At 41.4% G+C, this 25,091-nt stretch overlaps 2 protein-coding genes across 2 annotated transcripts in view; one reads left to right on the forward strand and one right to left on the reverse strand.

The window, feature by feature from the left end:
- Window positions 1-1,639: 1,639 nt before the first annotated feature.
- FAM98B (family with sequence similarity 98 member B) lies at window positions 1,640-12,816 on the forward strand. Its single transcript, XM_083754397.1, has 8 exons — window positions 1,640-1,771; window positions 4,832-4,980; window positions 6,005-6,139; window positions 7,294-7,478; window positions 8,471-8,551; window positions 8,787-8,903; window positions 9,526-9,693; window positions 10,034-12,816. The coding sequence occupies exons 1-8, from the start codon at window positions 1,707-1,709 to the stop codon at window positions 10,331-10,333; spliced, it is 1,200 nt and encodes a 399-aa protein (XP_083610523.1). The 5' UTR covers window positions 1,640-1,706; the 3' UTR covers window positions 10,334-12,816.
- Window positions 12,817-13,980: 1,164 nt separating this feature from the next.
- Window positions 13,981-25,091, reverse strand: part of RASGRP1 (RAS guanyl releasing protein 1) — a 46,341-nt gene continuing 35,230 nt past the window's right edge. The window contains exons 10-18 of the mRNA XM_083744528.1: window positions 24,642-24,722; window positions 22,902-23,006; window positions 21,832-21,941; window positions 20,910-21,054; window positions 20,019-20,055; window positions 19,158-19,304; window positions 18,232-18,602; window positions 15,876-17,512; window positions 13,981-15,558 (exon numbers count right to left, since the gene is read on the reverse strand). Coding sequence (XP_083600654.1) covers window positions 17,381-17,512; window positions 18,232-18,602; window positions 19,158-19,304; window positions 20,019-20,055; window positions 20,910-21,054; window positions 21,832-21,941; window positions 22,902-23,006; window positions 24,642-24,722 — 1,128 coding nt within the window. The 3' untranslated portion in view covers window positions 13,981-15,558; window positions 15,876-17,380. The remainder of the gene's footprint in view (window positions 15,559-15,875; window positions 17,513-18,231; window positions 18,603-19,157; window positions 19,305-20,018; window positions 20,056-20,909; window positions 21,055-21,831; window positions 21,942-22,901; window positions 23,007-24,641; window positions 24,723-25,091) is intronic.

A 25,091-nucleotide genomic window follows, 5' to 3' on the forward strand; every position in this document is an offset into this window, starting at 1 on the left:
AACAAATTAAATGTACCCTGCAGAACTAATATACTCCAACCTATCTTTATAACCTGAAAGCTTTGATATTTTTAAAAATAGCCTTGGGGTAGTGAAGAGTTAGCATGTTCCTTCATGCTAATTAAAATGATGTTTAAGTATAGGAAACTCAATCAGGGATTTACCACCTTCAAAGAGAGGGAAAGCACTATATTCTTCAGAAATTCAATGGCTCATGCCTTAAACATAGTTGTGGTCTGATGGAAGTCTCTCATGCAAACACAGTCACCAACAGACAATAGCTTTCAGAGAGAAAATATTGTATTTCAGGGGTGAGGAACCTTTTTCTGCAAAAGGGAGTCACAATTCTGGGGTCTGCATCACACTGTTGACTCATGTTCAGCTCATGGATCATTTCCACAAGTACTACTAGTAGGTGTCCCCCATCTTATATTTGTGCAGCTGGGTCCTCCTGCCTAAGTGTAGAAACTTTGACCTGTTCCTCTTTAGCTACAGAAATACATTTGATTAGTTTTGGCCCAGTTCGTTATTGCCCCTTTAGACAGAAAATGACTCAAGTTCTAGGCTTTTGCCTCTCTCCCCCAATACCTTGCTATTCAAGTATATTATCCATTTTTTAAGAGAATGTGCTTGTTTTTCTTTAAGCAAACATTCTTATTCACATATCCACCGATATTCACGTAACCACACTTAAGAACATTTGTTTAACCTTTCCCAAAGAAGCTAATGTTGAATGGGGGAAACGGAAGATTTTAGGCTGTAGTTCCGTGCCTATTTATCTGGAAGCGTTATTCTTATTTCTGTTTTTAATTGAATTTATATACCGCCCTATACTCGCAGGTCTCAGGAAGGTTCGCAGAATAAAATCAAAACATAAAACCTCAAAATACATAATCAAAATAAAAACAATCCAATAACACCTCCCCCCCAAGCCCCCCCCAGCACATTTTAAATGGCACAGGATGTCAATCAAATCAACCAAAGGCCTGGTTAAAAAGAAACATTTTTATGCCCTTGCTTTGAACTCAGCAGGAACGACTGCAGGGCCGGATTTAGGTTTGAAGAGGCCCTCAGATACTGGAGGTAATGGGGCCCTTTATATGTTCAGCTGTCCTTTGCCAACAACAAATTGTCACTCTTTTTGGTGATGAATATATGCTATATGGTAATTTATGGACCTAATAGGTATCTAAAGTCATTTGCCACTGTTGCTGTATTTAGGTTTTATTTTATTTGTTTTCTATCTTATATTTTGAAAATGTACAATCCAGCAGTTTTTTTCCCTTTTCATTTTTTGGAGGCCCCCAAGAGAGTAGGGTCCTAAGCTATAGCTTGTTTAGCTTATACGTAAATCCGGCACTGGTGGGGAAATAAAAAACTGAAGCGAGCAGGCTTTGCAGTGAAGTTTGCACGCTCTAGTTGAGAAGCTGAGCTGACTCCGCCTAATCTAAGGCGGCTCTCTGAACAGATTCCGTGCTGCTGCTGATTATGCGGAATATCATGCACACCCGAATGTGCATGTCTCTTCTTTTCTCCCTTTTCCAAATTCCTAGCAACGGTGCCGATTTATGGGGATTAATCTGTAAGGGCGCTTGAACTGCAAGGAGGAACCAAATGGCTGGGCAGCGTGAGGGTAGCCGAGCCCATCTGAGCGGCGCGCCGGATGGCGGGCGTTCTCGGGGGCGGGGCCGAGGCTGCTGCGGGCAATGAAGGCACCGGCGCAGGATCTGAAAATGGAGTGCGACATCCTGGACGCGCTGGAGGCTCTGGGGTGAGCGGGACGAAGGCGACGCGGCGGAGCTCGGGGCGAGGAAGTTGGGGTACCGCTGCGGAGAGGTGGTTCGGGAAGGCCGGCTGGAGAGGAGGGCCGCTCGGGGATGCGCATGCAATCCGGTTCAAATCAAGGCACCCCTTTTCAATGCAGTAGTAGCACCCCTTTTAAATACTCGCCGCCAGTGCCTTCGCTCCCTCTGAAATCCCGGGGTTCCCCTTGGCCTCCCCTTTGACGCACGTGTGCGTGGGAGAATTGTTCGTGGAGCCCGGGGTGGACCAAGTGCGGTATTTGCGCGCGACACGCTTCCAAAAATCTGCTGCTCTGATTCTGCTGGTCAAAGACTGGGAGAGAAATCAAAACTGTTTGTTGTGAATACAGGTTTAAAAAAGAAAACAAAGACCTCCGGGTATCGGGGGGTATATAAATTCAAATAATAATACTAAACAAATAATATCCAAGTCTTAATCAATAATAATAGGTAGAGACATTTGTTTCTCAACTTCGCAGTGTCATGTGTTTAACAGGCACATAGTCTTGATTGCTCACTGAGTACCAACTGCTGAGTCTGCTCTGTTGCAGCAGTATTTATCGCTTCCAAATGTGCTAATTTGATTAGTTGAATAGGAGTGCTCCCGCTTTGACCAAAGAACTTTGGTAATACATGCAAAATACATGCATTATTATTATTTTAAAAAAGAATAGCTGGAAGTTAGGTTGGTAGAACACCATAGTAGTCTTGCAGTAATTGAAAGTAAAAGTCAGTGGGTACAAATGATTATATACTGATGTCCCACTGGCAGCCCAATCCTCCTAACATGATCACAAGAAAGAAAGCTCTGTGGTTTCAGTGTCACAGCTTCCAAGTAAGGTTGCTTAGTTATTGCAGCCTTAAACTTACATAACTGCCCTGGCTTGTGCTTTCTTGATGGGGAAGAAAATGTACATATTGAGATGGAAGAACCCCCAGGTTTTATAGTTTGCCATGTATGCTACCATATTCCAGGGGGTTTTTTATCTTCTTCATGCCCCATGTGTGGTGTCCCTGAATGAGAAATTGGCATGTGGCAAAACTAGACTCAAAACGAGATTCCATCCAACAAGCATTGGAGAAGTGTGTAAAAAATAAAAAAAGGCACAGTGCATTGAGGCTAGGATTATAGGCAGGGTGTAGGTCAAATGTTGCAACTGTAAACTCTTATCATGTGCTTGTATTTCACAGATGGGAGTTTTAAATGAATCTTTGTATTTCATTCTTAGTTACATAAAATGTTGCTTTCTTTTTATTGATTTCACTCACACAGCAGCACAATGCTGCATGCATAACTGTGTGTGTTGGCTTGTACAGTGGTACCTATGGTTATGAACTTAATTCGTTCCGGAGGTCTGTTCTTAACCTGAAACCATTCTTAACCTGAGGTACCACTTTAGCTAATGGGGCCTCCTGCTGCCGCCGTACGATTTCTGTTCTCATCCTGAGGTAAAGTTCTCAACGTGAGGTACTACTTCCGGGTTAGCGGAGTCTGTAACCCGAAGTGTTTGTAACCTGAGGGTGTTTGTAACTAGAGGTACCACTGTACTGTACTCACTTGCTTCTGTATTTTGTAGCAGGTGAATCAGAAGTTCACATTTATCCAGCAATGTTATAGGTGCTTGTTACAGTTCAAGCTTTTATGAACATCCTGGAAAGTTAATAGCAAAAGCCCATCTGGTCCTGCATCCTGTTTTTACAGCGGCCAACCAGATGGAAGGCCCACAAGCTCCCCCATTTTGCTCTCCATCAACAACTAGTCAAAGGCATATTGCCTTTGATATTTGAAGTACTACATAGTCTGTATGATGCATTTAGAATAACCTAGGTGTATGCCTTGGAGTGCAACGTGTGCAGTTACGCTTGGCATTTGATACAGTTATTGGCAAGATGTTGAAACATTGCTGAACGTTCTCTAAAAATGTTAGTACAAAAACTTCCATGGGATTTCCATCCATTTGCAGAAATTTACAAACTTGTAAAGGTAAAGGTACCCCTGCCCGTACGGGCCAGTCTTGCCAGACTCTAGGGTTGTGCGCTCATCTCACTCTATAGGCCGGAAGCCAGCACTTCCGGGTCACGTGGCCAGCGTGACAAGCTGCATCTGGCGAGCCAGCGCAGCACACGGAACGCCGTTTACCTTCCCGCTGGTAAGCGGTCCCTATTTATCTACTTGCACCCGGAGGTGATTTCGAACTGCTAGGTTGGCAGGCGCTGGGACCGAACGATGGGAGCACACCCTGCTGCGGGGATTCGAACCGCCGACCATGTGATCGGCAAGTCCTAGGCGCTGAGGTTTTACCCACAGCGCCACCCGCGTCCCTACAAACTTGTAGTTGGCTTTAAAAAAAACCAACGCCCCTGATTAATCAGGCAGAAGAATTTGATTTTTTAAATTATTTGAATACAGTGTGCATATAAATGCATGTTAAAAGAGGCATTCTCACTTCTCACACAGGAGGGATGGTTCTTCTAAGATGAAAACATATTCTTCCGAAATAGTTTTATCCCATATGTGAATTTATTTGATAGATTAAAACTCATATAATCAACATTTGGTTGCCGCCTTAATAAATAATAAAAACAATGGTTTAATTCATTTCTGTGGAGTCAAGAGATGGAAGGAACAAATGACATAACGGTAAGAAGTAAAGTTGTTCCCCACCCCCCAGCCAAAAAACCCCCAGCCAATTCTTTTGTTACTACAAAAAATAATGTTGAGAGGTGTAATTTTACATTAGGCACTCCTCTGCATATTATACAGATTTGTTGTCGCTAAAACATATCCATATTGAAGTTCTGTTTGCCTTAAACATTTTTAAAATGGGTAAACAAAAAGAGTTATTTTTGATTCACAACCACTTTAATTGCACACACTCAACTATCCAACAATAATACACTCTTACTTTTCAATAAAGGAATATTTGTAAATGACTGAATAAATTCCACAGTGAAACATTTTTTCTACTTTTAAATTTTAATTCCTGTACTTAGGTCATATGTTTTGTGTTCTGTATTTTGCTCCCCAGGTACAAAGGCCCTCTTTTGGATGAAGATGCCCTTAATAAAGCAGCTGAGAGTGGTCTGGCTTCACAAGACTTCTGCGATCTTTGTGTTTGGTTAAGTTCCCAAATACAGCCATTGTGTTACTTGGAAGAAAGCATCTCCTCAACAGCTGGTAATTTGACATGATTTTAATCTGTTGGAATCTTGTTTGTGTGTTTGTCATAGCTTTCCATTTTGTAATTTATCTATAAACATCTCATGAATGTTTCACTTTGGAAATAAATTTGTTGTGGAGATAATTGAAGTGATTTTTGACATTCTGCTGTGATATTAACACGTTTAATGAAGAAAAGTAGTGATGTTTCTACAGTCTTTCTAACTTGGGGAACTGGATGTATTATCGAAGGGGGGAAATTGTGTTTGTTTTGTCACCTGATTGAACAGATCATGCACTCAAAAAAATTAAGAGGATTCTTTTATATTGGTGAACATGACCCTAAAACCTTCATTGCTTGAACCGAAACTCAAACACAAGCACTTTAAAACAGGGAAGGTACCTGACTTCGCCCTACAAAGGCAGACAAAAAGAGACCCTAGCCTTTTTCAGGTGTAATGAATGGAATGCAGAAAAGGTATCACATGTGAGTTGAGGCAGTGGAGAGAGACATATTAGCTACACACACAGAGTGTCGATTTCAGTTGCCTTCTAGCTTGTGAAACTCTGCAGAGCTGGGAGCTTCTTGTATGCAGCCAGGAATGAAGCGCCTTATATTTTTCTTGTTTTCCTTTCCCCCCCTCCAATTTTAAAGGTGTGGCTTATTTTCAGGTGCGGTTTATATCCAGGCCAATACGGTAATAGGTTTATACTTGTTGTTCTTTGCTGCTGCAAAATACAAAATACCCTGCACAAAAATAAATTCAAGTTGTGTTTCTCTGCTATTCATTCTGTCTTTTTGTTGGACTGACTTAATTCTGGAGGATATGATATTAGTTCAGAGCATCACATTATTCTGATTTTTAAAATTAGTTTTTTTCAGCAAAATGTTACCTAAAAATCTTAAGAGCAATTTGTATGATATTTTTTTCTGAATTAGTTCACCTGGTTCCCAACTATTTTTTTAAGCACCAGAGCTGGAACCTGATACGAGGGTTTTTTAAGTGTATGACACTTTCTTCCCCTATATGTTCTGTTAAAGGTGGTGAAGACGTTGAAAGTTTACAGCTTGAGATGAGTGGCTTTTTAAAAGAGCTGGCTTGTCCATATTCAACACTTGTGTCTGGAGAAATTAAAGAGCGGTTAAAAAAGAAAGAAGATTGTCTTAAAGTCCTATGTAAGTTACCAGAGTCTTTCTGTTTGCAGTTTTACAGGTGACTGTTTTGTTTCATGCAGCATTCTGGAGACAGAAAAGGCCCACTTTTTCTGGCCTTGTACAGCCTACATCCAGTCTTATGCATCGCAGTAGCCGCATGGCAGCCGAGAATAATATTTGAAACCCGGGTACAATAGTTTACAACTGAACAAAAAAAGGTCCACTTTATGCTGCCATATATCTGCCTGTCACAGTCACAGGGCTGGTTTCTACTGCTGACTTCTATCCCATTACATTTCTGCATTTATAACTGGGCAGAGAATGGTTTGTGTGACCTGGGCTCTGTTTGAAATCAGGCAAACATTATTTCTAGACCAGATGCTCCTTTCAAGAGTGCAGCCTGGTTCTTGCTAATCTTTCTCCAAGTAATTGCGACAGGATTGGTCAGTATGAACCAACCAACAGATTATTTTCTCTAAGGGGGAAAAGGGGGCTCTCTCTAGATGTGGATTTCCTAACACGTCATTAAATTATTGACTGATAATCTGAAAAGTTTATATCAAAATATATTTCAGATGCATTTTTCATCGTTCATTTTTACTTAAAACATTATTATGTGCAACAGTTGTAGCAAGGGTGTGAAACCCAGGAACCAAATTCAGTTCTTCAGCCCTCTGCTTGTTCCCTGGGACTCTTCCCAGGCCACTCCCCCTCTCCCCAAGCCCCGCCCCTCACTGTCCCTGCCCTCAAGTGCTTTTGCTGGCCTAAATGTATCATTGGATTGAAACAATGCCTCTTGCTTGCCTGGATAGAAATGGAAGGAAGGGGAGATCTCTGACTTTTGCATGGCAGTGCAGCAAGCAGCATTCCAAAGGTCAGGCTCCACCCATCTGTGGCTCCACCCACTTTTGCCTCTGGTCCTGCCAGCAATGGCATGTGGCCCCTGCAAGGTTGCTCACTGCCTGGTCTCTGTAGCCCTTGGGCTGAAAAAGTCATAACACTGACATGGCTTTTAAATTCTTTTCCATTTTTTCTTCGCATCTTGTTTAATTTTCATTTTTACATCCTCACCCAGTTCTGACCAGAGAGCATTAATCTTACTGGTTTGCTTGTTGAAACACATTCACAGATCCTTCTCTAGCTTTTACGTATCTTTCTCCCCCCCCCCCCCCCAGTATTTTTAAGCACAGAACTTCAGGCTTTGCAGATACTGAAATTGAAAGAACGTAAAAGTTCTCATTTGACGAAGAATAATGACATCCACCAAGAAATCCAAATGATCTGCGATGTCCTGGGTCTACCAAAGTCATCACCTTCATCTTCTGATATTCCGGTCTTATTAAGCAATATAGAGTCAAAGGTACAGTGTGTATTTTCTACATTTGAGTGCCATAAGTATTAGTTTTGTACAGCTGCACAGCCCCAGTCCCCTGTAAAAAATCAACAACCAAGGAGTCAAAAGGGCATTCTCAGGGTGACAGGCAGATAGGGTACCAGCTTAGGAGCTTTTTTTCAGTGGGAACTCGCCAGAACTCCATTCCAACACCTCTCAGGTAAGTTCTGGCACCTCTCAGGTGGGCACCATTGCCCTTCTAAAATATAGCGGGAGGCACTCATGGTGAGTTCTGACACCCCTTTTTCTAGAAGAATGGCACAGCTAGTAGTTGCTCTGAAATGCCCTATGTTTTTGTTCAACTGGAAAGAATTATGGCATCAGGAGAAGCCTGCATAGTTGTTGCCCATAGAGCCCACCTTGGGCAAAAGATTCCTGCATTGCATGTGATCTTCATGGTCCCTTCCAACTCTACAGTTCTGTGATTTTATGATTTCCCACCCACCCACCCTCAGGTGTGTGTGGTAGCGATAGAGCCTGCATAGGTAAGGACAGCCATACAACCCCTTTTCCTCATTAGACGTCCCTTCCTGTGTGAAGAAATCTGCACAGGAACCCAGAAAGAAGTCTAGATGTCTGTAGCAGCTCTTATGTGTGGTAGCTGTTTTGCCTGACCTTTGACCCTCTCCACGCTGCTGCCCCCTTGCTTATTCTGGCTGCAGCACCTAGCATTTTCTCACAGCAGCAGCTGAAGAAGAAAGGTAGTGCTTCACTCCTAAGTGAACCAGCCAGGGAACACGGCAATCTTCCATTCTTGGGCACAGGCAGGAGGAGTCAGTCATGTGGTGAGGGGGAAGAAGCATCTGGCCTGCCTGTGTGAATCATCTCATAAGATGACATTGAGAGAAAGGATCCAATTGTCTTTGTGGAAATTCTATTGTACTTTAGTGTCACTATGTAGATACACGGGATTCTTGTAATTGGTTTTATATAAATATATGTATCTTTTACTTTTTCAGGTTAAGGACATTTTATCAAAAATGCCAAACACTTATGTGGGCAAATCTCTGCTTAAAACTCCTTTGAATGCAGATCAAATGGTAAAAATTAAGTTTTTTCACTTTTATATTCAATAGCATACAAATACCTGCTGAAATTGATTGTGGCTTTTTGCTTTTCTGTCTTTATTTGGATCAAAAGTGAATGCATTCTTCTATGATTTTTGACATAAAAGAAGAAATTTGTAGCACCTGCAGTTGAAAAGTGTTGTGACTATTTAAAGTATTTTCTGTATTTTAGACTGCTATTGAACTGTTTTGTGCTCCAATGCCATAGGGAAGGTTGGAAAAAATAAACGAGACTCTTCTCAGTGAATATGAATGCCGTCGTCGTATGTTAATGAAGCGCTTAGACGTAACTGTACAGTCCTTTGGTTGGTCTGATAGAGCAAAGGTAAACATGTTTTATCAACTTCCTGGTAGCCGACTCTCCTGTGGTTCCATAAGCATTTAATTGATGATGCACAATTTGTTAATATAACAGTTTTATATTGTAAATATTAGAGAGAATCCTAGTTACTGGTTTCTCTCTACATTCAAGGGCATAGTGGGTTTTTTTTAAAAAAAGGGATTGTATCAGATATTTTTCTGTTAAAAATACTAGTTCAAAGGTATACATATAGCCAAGAACTATGTGTGCAACTGCAGTTTCTTTGAAATTCCTTCTGCATGAGTGCTGGCAGCTGAAGAGACAAGCTGCTGCTTAAACTGAAAACTGGCTTGCAACTTTGGCAGTGGGAGCTATGAAGCAAAAACAACACCACCTTAAAATAAAGCTCTGAATACATGTATGATTCATTTTACCTCCTAACTGCAACCTTCCTCATCTATAGCATTACTCAAATAGCGACAAATGTTGTTAAGGCATTCGGCCAGCTGTTCTCTTGTTGCAAGGACCTTATGTGATACTAGACTGCAAAAAGGAACACATGGCATATTGGACATAACTTAAAGTGCTCCCCGCTTTTGTTTTAATATTTCTGCAACTCTGCAATATGTCTACATTTGTTTTTAAGGTGAAAACAGATGATATTGCAAGGATTTATCAACCCAAACGTTATGGACTCTCTCCTAAATCAACTATTTCATTAGCCCATCTTCTAGCAGCTCGTGAAGACTTGTCGAAGATCATAAGAACAAGCAGTGGGTCGTCACGAGAAAAGACCGTTTGCTCTATCAATAAGGTAGGATTTCCCCCTCATGCAAGATGAGCTTTAGGAGCTTTCTTGAGCTGACCCAACCATTCATAATATGCCAGTGCTTGTAAACATGTCTAATGTGTGAAGTGCTTAATAACTGAATGTCTTCCTGGTAATCTAATGAGGTTGGTAACTGTGCACTGAGGAATCTGGCTTTATTATTATTATTGGATTATTTATTAAATTTGTATACAATCCCTATACCTGTAGATCTCAGGGCGTTGATAGGAGAGCATCCCCTGGAAGCCCCATGTGCTCAGTGATGGGGGAAATATGGAATAGAAATGTACTAAAATAAAATTTTAAAACTTTGCTTCCATTGCAGGTCTTGATGGGAAGAGTACCAGATCGTGGAGGCAGACCAACAGAAATTGACCCACCACCACCTGAAATGCCCCCTTGGCAGAAGAGACAAGATGGTGGTGGTAGAGGGGGAAGAGGAGGAGGTCGAGGAGGAGGGGGTGGCTGGGGGGGAGGGGGTGGTGGTGGTAGAGGAGGAGGGGGTGGAGGTTGGAGAGGAGGGGGAGGGGGATTTCAAGGGAGGGGAGGAGGCTATGGTGGGAGAGGTGGGTATGGCGAGTCATATGGTGGAAGGGGAGGGGGAGGAGGCTACAGGAGATACTGATACCACTAAATGTTAACTGACACAAACTGTTCATTGGGAGTCTGGGATAAATTTTAGCTGACTTTGCAGCATGATGTTTGAATTATGTTGGTCATGCTTTTTTGAAAATTACAATATTCGGTTCCCTATAAATCACTTTGCTCATGATAGCTTTCCTCCACATGCGACTTCCTTTTATGAGCTTGCATGTACGTGTGTGCATTTGTCAGACGTGATGATCTATATGTGGTCTAAAACCATGGTTAGCAGGGAGTTCCTGTATGCAGCGTCTGTGAGAGACTGTGAGCCCAGAGAACATGCAAGGTTTTCTGTATAGAAGTGATATCTATGTAGAAAATGTTCCATGTGCGCACTGGCCTTAAATGTTTTAAGTGTAAAATAGCGGTTAAAGAAGCAAGTGGATTTTTTGACTCTGAGATCTGGATTTTTATGTAATAAGAGAAGCTTCGGAAACATGAGCATTAACAAAATAAAACAGAATATAAAATTAAAATTGATTTTCTTTGTAAGTTTTCAAATTGCAGTGATTCCCTCAAACGTGGGAAGCATTGTATATTAGATTTGGCCTCCAATTTCTTCAAAATGTTTATGAAAAATGTAGAAATGTATACTAGCTGTAATGTTATCGGATTCAAAATTAAAACTGCAGGAGGTTTCCATGAAAATGCCGGGGGGGATGCGAGTCTGTCTTTTTTTTTTTTTTTTTTTTGCAGTGACGATAATTGGAGGTCTGCATTTTTGGTTGGCCTTACTAGCCAAGCCAAAAATTGTGATTGCCCGGCTATTTCTGCTTGCCCGCTGGCTGGCTGCAAGCAAAGACCTTCTCCCAACAGCAAAAAAGATTGCTCCTTTCCTGAAGGAAACACTGGAGGAAAGTATTCCAGCTTCACCTGATGCATGGCCAAGTCTTTCTGCTGAGTAGCTGCTGAAGGTGTCTTCATCTCCTCACTTCTCTTTCCTGTGAGAAAGAAAGGGGGATAGTGCAGGCTTCTGCTGATGCTTAATAGTGCGGCACAGAGACCCACCACTGAGCAGCGGCTGCAGGTAGCTCCCCCCTCTCTTCTCTTCTCTCGGGGAGCACAGCAAAACTGCTGGGAGGATACCCACCAACTCTTACTGCTTCTAAGTTGCAGGGAAGGGTTTACACACCACTTGATGTGGTGAGCATAATAACCCAATATGGAAAAGACAAAATTCCAAACATCAGAAGTTCCATAAAATTGACCTATACCATGAACTTACAATAAAACTAACTGGTCCCCAGTGTGTTCTACCAGAGTTGGTTGTTGAGAAGGAAGAAAAAAATGTGTGCGCATGGGCCTAGAAATGTTATCCTTGCAACTTTCCCCTCCCACCTGATGTCATTTTTACATCATCCTTGCTTCCTAATAAGTAAGCACAGGGGCTTATTTGACAAAGCTAACCACTAGATCAAGCAGAAGAATAGGACAGTGGAACCTCGATTTTCGAGCATCTTGGGAACCAAATGATTCGGAACCCGAACACCGAAACCCAGAAGTAATTGCTTCCGTTTTCAAACACGCCTCGGAAGTCGAACGGCTTCTGAGGCGTGTTTCTCCGTTTTTTCAATGGATTTTGCTGACCGCCCATTGATCCTTGGTTTTTGGATATTTCGGAAGTCAAACAGTCTTCCGGAATGGGTTGCGTTCGAAAACCAAGGTTCCACCGTTGGGGCCTCTTTCCTGCATTTCTTTCCCTGGGAGAAAAACGAGTTTTTGTCCTCCTTCCTTGTATGCAGAGTTACGTACACACATATCCTAAGCTCATTCTAGCTGTTAGATAGTACAGAGTTGGTGTTTTTAGTTAGCTATATATGGAGAGCAGGTTATACAACTATCCCCAGCTAGAAGGAAAGAAAGCGAAGGGTGGAATATTACAAATATTCTCTCTTCCCAAGCATGATCGGCTTGCCAGATGGAGCCACCCCCTCTCCTCCCCTACATGCTGTTCTGGGGTTCTGTGAGCCAGAGGTTGGGGGAAGCCTGAAAGTCTTTGCACAGGGCTTCCCTTGACAGCATTCATTAAGTAAATTCCACCCTAAGACATCTATCTACCCTGTTTTTTAAAATGTAGACTATTTTTTTTTAAACATTCCTCACCCTTTGCAAATTACAGTATATTTCAAAACGGTAAATTACTGGCAGTTTTGATCCCTATACAGGTGTGTCTTGTCAACCTATAAAAAATGCAATAAATTAAACTTGCTTGATTTTTGAACGTTTCTATAAATCAGTTTTTTGTACGTTTTAAACCTGAACTGTATTTTGTGAAACACATTTTCTGTAAATAGTTTTGTGTTAAGAGCAATTCCATTTATGTTTGAACACTTTCCTTTTAAAAATGCTTGTGGACATAGTGAAAACCTTGTGCTTTTTGACAACCAACTGGAGAGTATTTTGTGTTTAAGAAATAGGTTGTTTACACCTGTGAGCACTGAGAAATAAAGTACTGTAAAGCTGTCATCAGTGTAGCTTTTTGTACATTGAATAGTACTGGCTAGCTACAGTCTGCAAGAGGGGCAGGCCTGTGATCAGGAACCAGCAGTATGGGGAGTGGCAGTGGCAATGGTGCTTGAAATTAAATAACACAAAGCGGTAGATCAGGGCAACTTCTATTTTTCTTCAATCTTTGTGCAAGCTTTTCTGGAACACTGCATCATAAGCAGTGTTTTCCCATGTCTCCCTTCACAGCTGGCAATTGCGCCCCCCCCCCCCCCGATCTCCAGGAAGGGAGTCATAGCTCAGTGGTAGAACATCAGCTTTGCATGCAGAATGTGCAAATGTAGCGTGGCCATGGTCAATTTTTGCATGCAGCCCTAGAAGATGTGGCCCCTCACGCTGAAAAAGATGCTTCATCTCTGGTAAGAATACAAGAGCGCTTCTGGATCATGCCAAAAGCTAGAGGCCTATAAGAATCTCATAAGCATTTGTGAGTCTCAGCAACTGATATTTGGAGGCAGAGCATAGCCACTGACATCCTTATGCCCCATGAATTAGTTTATTCCTCTTTTAAAGCTATAATAATTGGCGGCCATCACTACAACTTGTGGCAGCAAATTCCCTCATTTGCCTATGCACTGTGTGAAGGTGCTTTCTTTTGTCTGCTCTGAACCTTCCAACATTCAGCTTCATTAGGTGGCTCCAGTTTCCAGCTTTATGAGAAAAGAAGAAAGACTTTTCTTTATCCATTTTGCCCATGTGATGCATAATCAGGAGTTTGAAGTAGATTACTGGGAGAAAGCAAAAGTTAAAAAGGCAGATCAAGAGATTATCATAATTCACCTGAAGCTTGGTTCTCTTACAAATGTGATCTACATACGGACAGCTGTTATTTATTCTTTGGCATCATGTAAGAACTAGTATGTTTCTAATTTGATCGATGCAGTTAATTCTCAAGCCTTCATGTCTGTCTGATGGTAAATACCAGCTGTCACCACGTGGGGTGCACCTGCATTAAGAAACATTCTCTGCATGTAACTGAGAGAGGCAGGATGAAAATCTCAGCACCTTATGCCAAAAATAATTATGGGAATTGCATCTGGCTGATCAGCTAAGAACTGAAAGTCTTTGGAGGCTCTTGCCAGACCCAAGGCTACCACAGATAGTTTAAGAACAGAGCACAAAAAATTACTGTGTAACTTAATTTTAATAAATATCAAACAAAAAAATTGCACTTTAGCCAACCTTTATAGCCTGTACATTTTATAGATCAGTTTCTTTGATTGTCATAGTTTCACATATATCACGGTCAATGAAAGCAATTTATTTAAAGAAAAATAACACACAACTGGTGTTATAACGTATTCCTAATACTTTTTTTTATTTTACTATTTTCATCTTGTTTGGACAACATTAAATGAGAGGTGACTAGCATAAATATAAGACAACAGGCCTAACAAGGTGCCAAGTTTGCGTTGCTTTGGCTTGTGTATTTGGCACAAGGAATGCTGAAGGAAAGAGGGTAAGTTAGGTCAATACCACCCACGGACAGCTGAATGTCCAGATACTGTCTTTCAAAAAGTTCAAAATGGCTGCCATGCGTGTGCTAGAGCAGTAATACATGCACTTGCTTGCACTGGAGATGACCCATACCTATGTTTCCTTGACAAAACCGTACTTGTTAACAGAACTGTGCTTGTGGCACCAAAGCCTTGCCACAAACCATACATGCAGCCGCTTGAGAGGATAAAACTACAGCCTAAGCATATGGGAGTTCACCCTAAGATAAATCCCAGTGAGTTCCACAAGGCTCATTGTCGTGCAACTGTCCCCAGAATTAGGACCTTCATTTATTTTATGTACTCTGGTCTAGCCAAATATCCTGAGTCAATATAAAAATACTGAATGACGAACCAGTGTAGAATCATAAAAACCAATCGTTCACAGAGGTTAAATTTCAGCCCAACTCAGAAAGACAACTATATCAAATGCTCTTCAAAATAGTAACAGAGCTGGCAAGAGTTGCCACTGAAAAGACTGTCGTCTAAATCACACCCTGTTTATACCTCAGTTGTGGCATTCTTAGCAGAGAGAGCCTCATTGGATCATACTGGATGTGAAGGGCTTCCTTCAGATAACAAGTCATTTGGGCCTTTAAAAGTCAGTACCAGTTCTCTGAAATCTGTCCACAAATTAATTAGCAAACCAGTCCAAATGTAGCTCTTTTAGGGCCGATGTAAATTGTTTCTTCTTACTATTTCTTATTAATAGCTTGGTCTGCTGCACTCAGGACAAACTGAGCTTTCCACACAGTGGAATGGCATTTCCCCATTATGCTAATCAAATCTAGGTTTACCAATACATGCATGTTGAGGGCAAGGTCTTTGTTTCCTGGGAAAGGGTACAACTAGTGTCCCACGTGTAACTTGAAAAATGCACTCCTACTCATCACTGCTCACGTGGACCCAGGTAGCATTTCCAAGCAGCATCTTACCCAGGGCAGGTGCTCCTATCTACTACCATATTTACTAATAATTAACATGCTTGTCTTAAACAAACTGATTATCAACCTTCCTCAATCTCGTAACTCACTCTAAGCACCCATTAAGAATTTTGACTGCCTCACTGGGATTTGAGAAGGTAAGCTATAATCAGATACCACCTGCCTACTAATGACACTGTCATGCAAGATCTCACACCATTGCCATAAAGGTAAAAGGTAAAGGTAAAGGTACCCCTGCCCGTACGGGCCAGTCTTGACAGACTCTGGGGTTGTGCGCCCATCTCACTTAAGAGGCCAGGGGCCAGCGCTGTCCGGAGACACTTCCGGGTCACGTGGCCAGCGTGACATCGCTGCTCTGGCGAGCCAGAGCCGCACACGGAAACGCCGTTTACCTTCCCGCCGGTAAGCGGTCCCTATTTATCTACTTGCACCCGGAGGTGCTTTCGAACTGCTAGGTTGGCAGGCGCTGGGACCGAGCAGCGGGAGCGCACCCCGCCGCAGGGATTCGAACCGCCGACCTTTTGATCGGCAAGTCCTAGGCGCTGAGGCTTTAACCCACAGCGCCACCTGCGTCCCCCACACCATTGCCATGCAGATGTTAAAAGTTAGTTTAAGGTGAAATCCTACTATCCTCTCCATGTTTTGGGGCAGAAAACAAGGCATGCCCCAGAGAACACTTCATTGCAACTGTGGAAACCACTGCCATCAGTGCTCAGATGACAAGGAGGAAGGGAAATGTGTGTGTTACGAGTAGACCAACTAGTCTAATACCAGTTTTGACTGGATACTTTGTAGGTTTGCCCAGAAAGAAAACGGCTGCCTGTGAGAAGACTGCTGAAGGAGGGCAAATGTTTGCAAAGGAAAAAGCAAACTTGCCAGATGTGTCAGTTTAGCTTTTCATTTCTATGTTCCCTAGATTGTTCTTGTTTAGTGTATAGCTTCTAAGAATCAACACAGTTCACATAGGTTTTAGAAAATCATGCTTGGTCAATTTTAAATATTACATATATATTTACAGTTTGTAAAGTGTAGTTACTTTATCAGCTCAGCTAACAATAAGAACAGGTGCTAGTTCCTTCAACTCACAAATTTACATTACAGAAGCTGCTCACATAAATAATCTTACAAGCCTCTTACTCTAGGCTTTGTAAGTAAAAGTACAAAAAAAGTTATTTAACCATGAAATTACTCCAAAAGGAGTAAGCATACACAGTGGAACACAAAGTACAAACACCACCATTGCTGGGCACATCATAATGTCATTCTTGTAAAAAGTAAATTATAGACTCAATTTGAAGCCAGAGATTTAACCAGAAGTTGTGAATAAATATTAACACAAGCTACAGAAAGGGTCACAAGTGTCTGATACCATGTTTTACAGTGCATCGTTTATGTGTCAGTTCTAGAATCATGATCAGATGGAAATCTAAAGTGATTTTCGCAAGACAACACAAAGCAGCTTTTAGCATCTCTAATGCTATTTGTCCACAGGTCTAACGAATACGTATTGATTGTGCAGGGCTACAGTTTTGAATTATTAATCTTAATTATGCCAACCCTCCAAGGGCAGTAAGGTTGGCTGTAGAGGTAGGGGATGTATCCAGCACTGCAGTGTCATTCGCATAACAGGCGCCTGCGCAAACAATAACGCTTCCCCTCTTCCTTTCCTGCTGCCTGCAGTCAGACCCCCCCCCCACTCCACCCCCGCCGCCTCATGCCCTCAAAATCAGCTCCAAATGCTTGTGAGATATTCTGGAGCAGGTTTGTTTTGGGGGAGGGTGTGCTGGTGGTCCATGAGCAGATTTCAGGACCGTTGTGTGTGTTAACCTTGCACACTGAGAGCTACACTGAATTCCACCCCTTGTTATAAAGGCAGCAAGAGTAATTCTTGCCATAATTCCAAATGCCGTCATTTCCGCCAAACAAAGGGCAAACTGTTTGAAACCTGTTGACAAGGCATGCATACGCCCACAAGTACTAATATCAGGCAGGACAGGGAAGACTGAACAGGAATACCTCTGTTTAAAAACCTGCCGCTCTGCATACGTTTGAATGCATCGCCCATTGCCTTTACTGTCCTCCTGGCTACAAGCAGTCTCCGTGTTCCCTGCTGTCCAATATGTGGTTTCTTCGAATGCTGAGGAATTCAATTTTCTTATGTGCCTGTTTAAGCCGTAGCTTTAAAGCTTCATTCTCTGTTGTAAGGATGTTTCTCTCCTAAGCAAAAAACACAGGTTGGTGTCATCCGAGCAGAATATACTTTAAAGAACAGTTTCAGTATCTACATTTCTCCTTAGCAGAAACACTTGCTTGACTAGCATCTTATTCTCCAGGTTCACTTAACTATTATTCAAATTATAACTGCTTGAACAGTAAATGGAGTGAAAAATAAACAGCTGTCTGCATAAGAGAGGACCAATTACTGCTACTGCATCTCTCAAGAAAACGAGACATGCTCTCACGTGCAAAAGACAACATTTAATCAAGACTCTAAGAGAACACATCTGTCTAATATATAGATATATTTTTTTGCCTTATGCATTGTAGGCAATGCGAAGGGAGAAGGAAAATGTTGCTCCATCCCAACACGGCTACAAGAAAATGGCAGAGGAATGGATTTGATGGTAGCTCTGCCATTCTCTCCCCATCCCAGTCAATGAGACTACAAGGTGGGATTGCTTTGTTAACAGCCTTCCACCCCAATGACACTCATTAGGCAGGCGACAGCTACTTCTCTTAAAAGTATCACATCTCTTATAACTATTTGACATTTAGCAGTAGATATATCAGGGATGTTACCTACCAACTGAACAAAATTGAGCCTGGGTCTTCCCAGTCTATTCTGACTTTCTCAAACTGGTTCCCATTTGTCATAGTGGTAATACTGCACACTGTGTTATTTATTACATGTGATTCTTAGAAACTGTTTGCGGTACCTGCTCTAATTCCTGGTATGTGGGTTTTAGAGCACAGGGCTCCTGCTTCGCTTTTTGACTGCAGTCCTTGTTTTCCCATTTCACATACGCCTTTTTACGACTAAGAACCGGGCTGGGACACGGCGACAGCGGAGTAGGCTGCAGAAGAGTGTTTTCAGGTAGCGTTCCTGGCTCTCTCTGTTGCCTGGGGAGCCCATCACTATGTGTCACCACTAAGTCAGTTTGCGTACTCTTGTGTACCACAGACGGCTTTAGCCTCACTGAGATCTTTTGAGCTGATACCCCCATAAGCATAATAGTTCTGTCTTTGCTCCCTTCACTGTGCTCCACAACTTCTCCGTTAGGAAATGGAAATCCTCCCTCCTCCAGACCTGTAGGGGATGGGAAAACGAGGGTATGGGAAAACACACAAATATATAAATATGGGAGATGAAAGCAGGGCAGTGGTTAAAATGAGTTGCATGCTATCCTTTAAACTTAATTATCAAAGTAGGTGAGATGCTTTGCTGAAATAACTACGTATCATTCTTCCCAGACTTCTCTTTCTATCCATTGTTTCCCACTTACTTAATTAATATCACTCCTGGCTGCATTGGTGAAGTGAAGAAACAAAACATCTACATGATCCGTAATGTGGAGATAATAATACAGGGCTTTTGCGAGCATTACTGAAAATTTATTGAAAACATGTATATCTTGCTATTCCACTTTTTAAAGAAAGGCACGCAACGTGGTTTACAACTAGGATTCTAACTCCCATAATCCCTAGCTAGCAGGACCAGTAGTCTGATATGATGAGATCTGAAGTCCAACAACACCCAGGGACCTAAGAAAGGCTGCTATATGGGGTAATGGTGTAGGAGTGGAATGAAGTTGGGCTAACCCATTTTCTTCATTCATGAATTCTTCATAAGAAACTTTCTCACCATGCATGTGTTCTTTGAGCCCCATGGGACAAAGACTGGATGCAAGGGCTGAAGCAGGGCTGTTGTCTACTGCTGGGACTTTGGCTCTTCTCTTGCATTCAAATACAACCAGATCTTTGCATTGCTTGTGGCAGTTCATTCCACAATCTGCAAACAAATACAAACAAGGAAAGGTCATTGGCTTGAAAGCAAAAACTAAGCAGGGGGGGTGTCATTTCCCACCCCATGAAGCCAAAGATCTTTCCTCTGTAGAAACCCCACAAAATGCAAAAAAAAACCCAACTTACAGCACAAGTTGATGCATGATTGACTCTACTATGTCCAATGTTGCTTACTCCCTAGTAAGTGTGATTAGGATAGCAGCCATAGTTGTAATAAGCAAGGATGGAGTAGTTTCCTTTACTATGAGTTACTTCTTGTGCCACTTTCATACTTATTAATGCAATATTTAATTCAGATCACATGGCTGTGTTACATTCTGCTGCTGCTGCTTAGTATCCAAGCAATACAATCACCTACCATTTAATGTCCAAAATGTGTGAGTGTAGGAGCGAATGATTCCTTAAATTATCTAAGTTGTTTTCTAGAAGGGTGCAGGATCTGAAAGCTGGAAGTAGCCAGGGGGTGGGGAGACACTGGGGTGACTTTGAGTGTTTCTAGGTAGTTTGTGCTAGACCCTCTGAATTTCCTACAGATTGAGATTTTGTCTCTCAGCTTATTCTTAGGTCTATTTCTCAAAGGAAAAAGTTTCACAACACAAAATGGGGTCATGGATATGGTAAGGCACTCTTAGTGTAGAACCACAGCACTGCTGTCATTTATAAGCCCTTTAAAATCATTAACAAAAGCAGAATGTGTTACCTTTGCATCTATATCCTTGTTTAATAACTCCCCAGAGCTGAAAATTCAAGGAAAGACGTATTATCACACTACAGTGAACTTAAGACAGTAGACTCATACCTTTCCTCAACCTCAATTCACTACTCCAATTCTGCAAAGTCATCCAATCAAAATGACCCACCCGCATATGTGATCTGAGGCTTTCTGATTCTCCTTTTCAAAAATCAATGCTCTGCCCCATTAAGTTCAGACTAAATCTCCAAACAGAAAATCCAAGTGCTTTTTTTTTCTGGGGGTACTCAAAGGTAAGCAGTACCCACAACTTTTTAAAAAAAATGTTAAAAGTGTAGCACTTACTGTGACAACTTCATGGTACCTGTGCCTTCTTTTTTAAAAAAAAATATTAAAAAGCACTAGAAAATCCTATGCAAGAGATGTGTTGCTATCATCCATGGAGCTCCAAAACTATCAAAATCCAAACCATAATCACAATCTAGACTCCCTTAGATTCTTAATTGTCTAAGAAAATTACCAGCATGTTTTACCCACCACTTTTGCTGAATTTATAGTATTCTGCTCCATTTGGAACTGCTTAATGTGTTTTATAATTGTAATGGTTTTATTTGTTTTTATAATTGTAGATTCTATTGTTGTAACCCGCTATGGGATCTTACAGTGTCGGGAGGGTAGAAAATCTTAAAATAAAGAAAAGAAAAGAAAAGCTATGGTTCCTCCTCATTCTGGCAGCTTATAGCAATTATACTATTAAAAGCTAAAGGGGCAAAGTTAATTTAGCCATGCTAACAGCAAACTAGAGCTGATGCTGTAATACAATATTTGTGGATAACAGTTTGCTGCACACAGCATGTAGCATTATTTACTTTTTAAAATATCCCCTAAACCCAAGCTTACAAATCCAGCGCAGTTGTCACAGAACGTAGGCTTCAGGTAAGTGGTCTCTTGGAAGTTGTGGGCGAAGCCGAGGCCTAGTTTAGAATAGATTGAGCTGGCCCTCATGAAGTAAGCTGTGATTTCATCCCTGCTAATCAGACCTTCCCTGTAAAAACATACACATACACACAAGGAAGAGGGTCATTTGAGGTTTAATACTGCTAAAATCACAAGGAGTTAACAGTGTCTCCCGCTCTGTTTCACTCCACCTACACACACTGCCAACCCTCTGGTAAATTAGAGACTAAGGTAAATGCATTAATTCATTTTCGCAGCAATGAACATCTAGAAATATATTACACGCACGCACACATATACACCCCACATGATCCTGTCAAGCAGGTCATGAGTTCTGCAGCAACTCATTTAACATTCAACAAAAACAGCTTAAGGAGCAGGCTTCACAATTGATTCTGAACACGCTGCACAATTATCGAAACAAAGGAAAAGCCTAGGGAATACTTCCTAACACTGAACCTTCAAATTGCTCTTTACAATTTCTAATGCCATTTGGGACAATGAACAGTCCTGGAGGAATATGGAAATTGCACAACAGGGGACTCTTCCCCTAAACACAAAAGAAGAACGTTATTCCAACATTAACTCTTTGAAGGTAAGCAGGTTCCTGACTTGTAACTGTTGTTCCGAAAATAATCGCACAAATGGGCAATCTACCAATTGGAGGGAAGCTCAAGCTAGTGGTCTTGACACACACACACACACACACACACACACACACCGCCCACTTCCAGAATGCAGCCCAGCTACCCACAATTCTTCAGTCCATTCATCTGAGTGGGAAGCACGTGGGTGCAAGTTAACCTATTACGGCAATTAAAAAAATGGAAGAGCAAAAGCATAAATGTTGTTTGGATGTACACACCTGTCCTTGTCCATTACACAAAATGAGAAAGGAAAGCTTGCTGCAATCTTCTCAAATTCTTCCTGAGAAATGTAGCCATCCAGATCATGGTCGTAATTTTTGAAAACAGACTGAACAGAACAAAAGGGGGGAAATTAAATGGAACCAACCAAAAATCACTTCAGTTTGGCTTTTTAAAGCACTTGCTACAAGTTAATATTATACAAACAAATACGACAATCTTCCATGGTAATTTAATTTCAAAATTAAATGCATTTTAGTACAGGTGTTATATAATGCAACAATGGCAACAGCTTGTGGGCATATCTATGTACATTCAGGAAAAACCTGCGCAGTGTTTTATGAGGCAGATTCTTGACTAGCATTTACGTATATTGGAGTAAGGTGACTTCTGCAAGCTGCTCTGACTATGGTCTCTGCGCATAAGTACATATGCTGCATACATATGGCAGCTTTGTCAAGTACACACCTTACTCTAAGACTTCACTTAGCTTAACACAACTTGACAAAGCACACGTTATGGCTACCTATCTGCTTTTCTCTCACTCTCCTCCTTTATTCTTTGAACATCTCGTAAATTCTCTTACATTTCCTCCGCTCTCACAGTTTTCTCCCCTCCTTGGGCACAGTAAATTGCAAGTTATATGCTGCAGTGGGGGTCCTATATCTAGAGAGAAATCTAGGTTATCTCTCTAAAGCATAAGTGAAAGTACTGATATTCTTATACCTGGGATACACATTATGGTCACTACTGAGATCAGCAGCCCCATGTTGTGTTTCCCACCTCCAGCTGTTTACATCCACAGCACTCACAGTATGAACTGAGGACACCATCAGAAAGCATGTTTCACTCTTTTTGCTCCATGCTTTTGGAAGCTGAGAGCAGAGAAACCTACTGCATGACGGTCCCAGTTAATGCCGCAAGGAGAATGGGAAATCTGAAATGAGTGGGAAACTTGCAACAGGGATATTTACTCCCATGGTGAATGTACCATGAATGTACCATGAGCCAAATCAGGCCTGCAAGATGTTAATATAAAACAAGCACGATAAACAATTCGCATACTTACATCTACCATTCTCTGAACGTGTTTGCTAATGATCTTTGGGTCAGGTTTTGGGGCTATACCAGAGGCCCAGTCTGCTACTACTGGCGGTTTAGAAGGCGTCAAAGGCTAAAATAAGAATTATATACATCTACATTCAAACTTCATTTTCATGTCATTGAAAGAAAAAATAAATCCATCTGTTAAGAGCAGTTATTCCTAGATGTTTTAAAATATCCTTACCAAAAAAAATAAAAAATTAAGCATTGCATGTATATTGAAAATGTAAGTAAACCAGTGAGACACAACTAACTTGGTGCATCCTAGTTGTATTTATTTATAATCCCACCTTTCGGAGCAGAGCTCACCCATGGCAGCTCACACAATCATAAAAGCACAATGATATAAAAATAATCGAAACCTGCAAAGGCAGTAACAGTTCTTAAGAGGTCAATTAAAACAAATAACAGAGAGTAACGTGAACTATACTTGGTTATGTAACTCTCTAGAATTTTTTTTTTTAAGAAAAATTGCTTCAGAAGCCTCCATAGCATAGAAGCCATGTGCACTCTGAGGGGAGAGAATTCCACAGTCTATATGCTATTAACCTCACTCTGATTGTATCATTCTCACAAGGATGGAAGATACCAAATTACAGTTGGCAAGTTGCACTTTCCCTACATTTGAAATATTCACATTCAGATGCTGTCACATAGAACACAGAATTGTAGAATTGGAAGGGCCAGCAAGGGTCATCTAGTCCAACCCCCTGTGATGCAGAAATCATTTGCCTAATGTGGGGCTCGAACCCACAGCCCTGAGGTTAAAAGTCTCAAGTTCCATTGCTTAGCTATATCCTGGTGTGCATTGCAATACAGCAGCGTTGGAAGGTTTGAAGGAAGGTGGCTGTCGTCTGGAGCCTCCTCCAGTCCGTTAATCACTCATGGGGTGACAGCAGAGCAGAGCAGAGCAGAGCCAAAAGCCAATCAGTGCCCTGAGTTTGGAAGTCCCATTCTCCCACCCATGAAGAACTGAGATACTGGGTTGCTTCAGCAGCTACTGGACTGACTCCAAAGACAGCAACTCAAAAGGGGATTGGAGAGTAGCCAGGCCCTCTCTTCTTCTCCTCCCTACTCTCCCCAGATGGTTTTCTGGCCTGTAGTGAGAGGCCAGATTAGGCTTGAGGTGTCCTGGGGAATGATAGTCACAATATATGCTCTTGTCACTATCCCTGGCTTTGAGAGGGCTTGGTTTGGCTCCCTTTTGACCTCCTGCCTGGCTTGTGGTGAAATACTGGTTTGAGGGTTCTACCATCCAGCTAATTTGTGGCCTTTTGGTATTTATCTCTGCTCTGGTATACTGGTTGCTAGGTGAGATTTTCAAAGCAGTAAATATTCTATTTTTTTTTTCTTGCTAGTGCTGAACTTCTTTAGAATTTTCTGATATAATGTGCTCCAAAATGATTTTGATGCATCTGGGCAACAAATATTGTTATTTTGCTCGTTTGAATTAAGGATCTTGTTCTTACTGAAATGTATAAATGGAATAGGTTACAGAGTGGTTTGCTATGGCATTATTCATGGAAATATAACAGAGCTGAAAAGCTATTGCTGCACGTTAAGTGACTCCAAGTAATTAAAAGCACGATTTCTTTGCAGAAAAGCAGGATATAAACCCAAACTAATCTAGTAAAAATATCACTGTTAAGTACCAACATGCAGGTTTAATGCATGGAAACTATAACTGAATTGCTAGGATTCTTACTGCAGCCCGGTGACTTTTTGGCTCTCGTGCATATGAAAGTTCATAGATTTCATCTTCCGTGTAGTAAAGATCAAGGGACAGCTGAAAACAAACACAGAAACAGTTTACTCTCTAAGTTGCTGCAGCTTCTCTGGCAAGAGCTTGTCTTTTTAAAAGAAGTGTAACTGAAGCATTTTATAATGCATACTGAAATGGTATAAGCTTATGGTGTTGTGTTGTGTTTTAAAAAAACTATTGTTTTGATTTTGATTTTTTTTTAACAGAAAGTATTAGAAGTACCGTTTAAAAGAAAGAGAATCAACAATGGAATTTAAAATCCCATTTCCAACAATACAGAAGTAATTTTTATACTTCAAGTTGGCAGCTTTCACTCAAGGTGCCTTTACACTTATATTGTGAAAGATCACAGATCTGTCTTTTTTGGATGTGTCAAGTTATTTTGCTAAAATG

Source organism: Podarcis gaigeae (assembly GCF_964106915.1).
Source record: "Podarcis gaigeae genome assembly, chromosome: 1".
Classification (NCBI taxonomy): domain Eukaryota; kingdom Metazoa; phylum Chordata; class Lepidosauria; order Squamata; family Lacertidae; genus Podarcis; species Podarcis gaigeae.

Coding starts and splice junctions, on each gene's coding strand:
- FAM98B (XM_083754397.1), top strand. CDS start 1,707: ATGAAGGCACCGGCGCAGGATCTGAAAATGGAGTGCGACATCCTGGAC. Junction 4,981..6,004: donor AAGCATCTCCTCAACAGCTG/GTAATTTGACAT, acceptor GTTCTGTTAAAG/GTGGTGAAGACGTTGAAAGT. Junction 7,479..8,470: donor TAAGCAATATAGAGTCAAAG/GTACAGTGTGTA, acceptor TTACTTTTTCAG/GTTAAGGACATTTTATCAAA.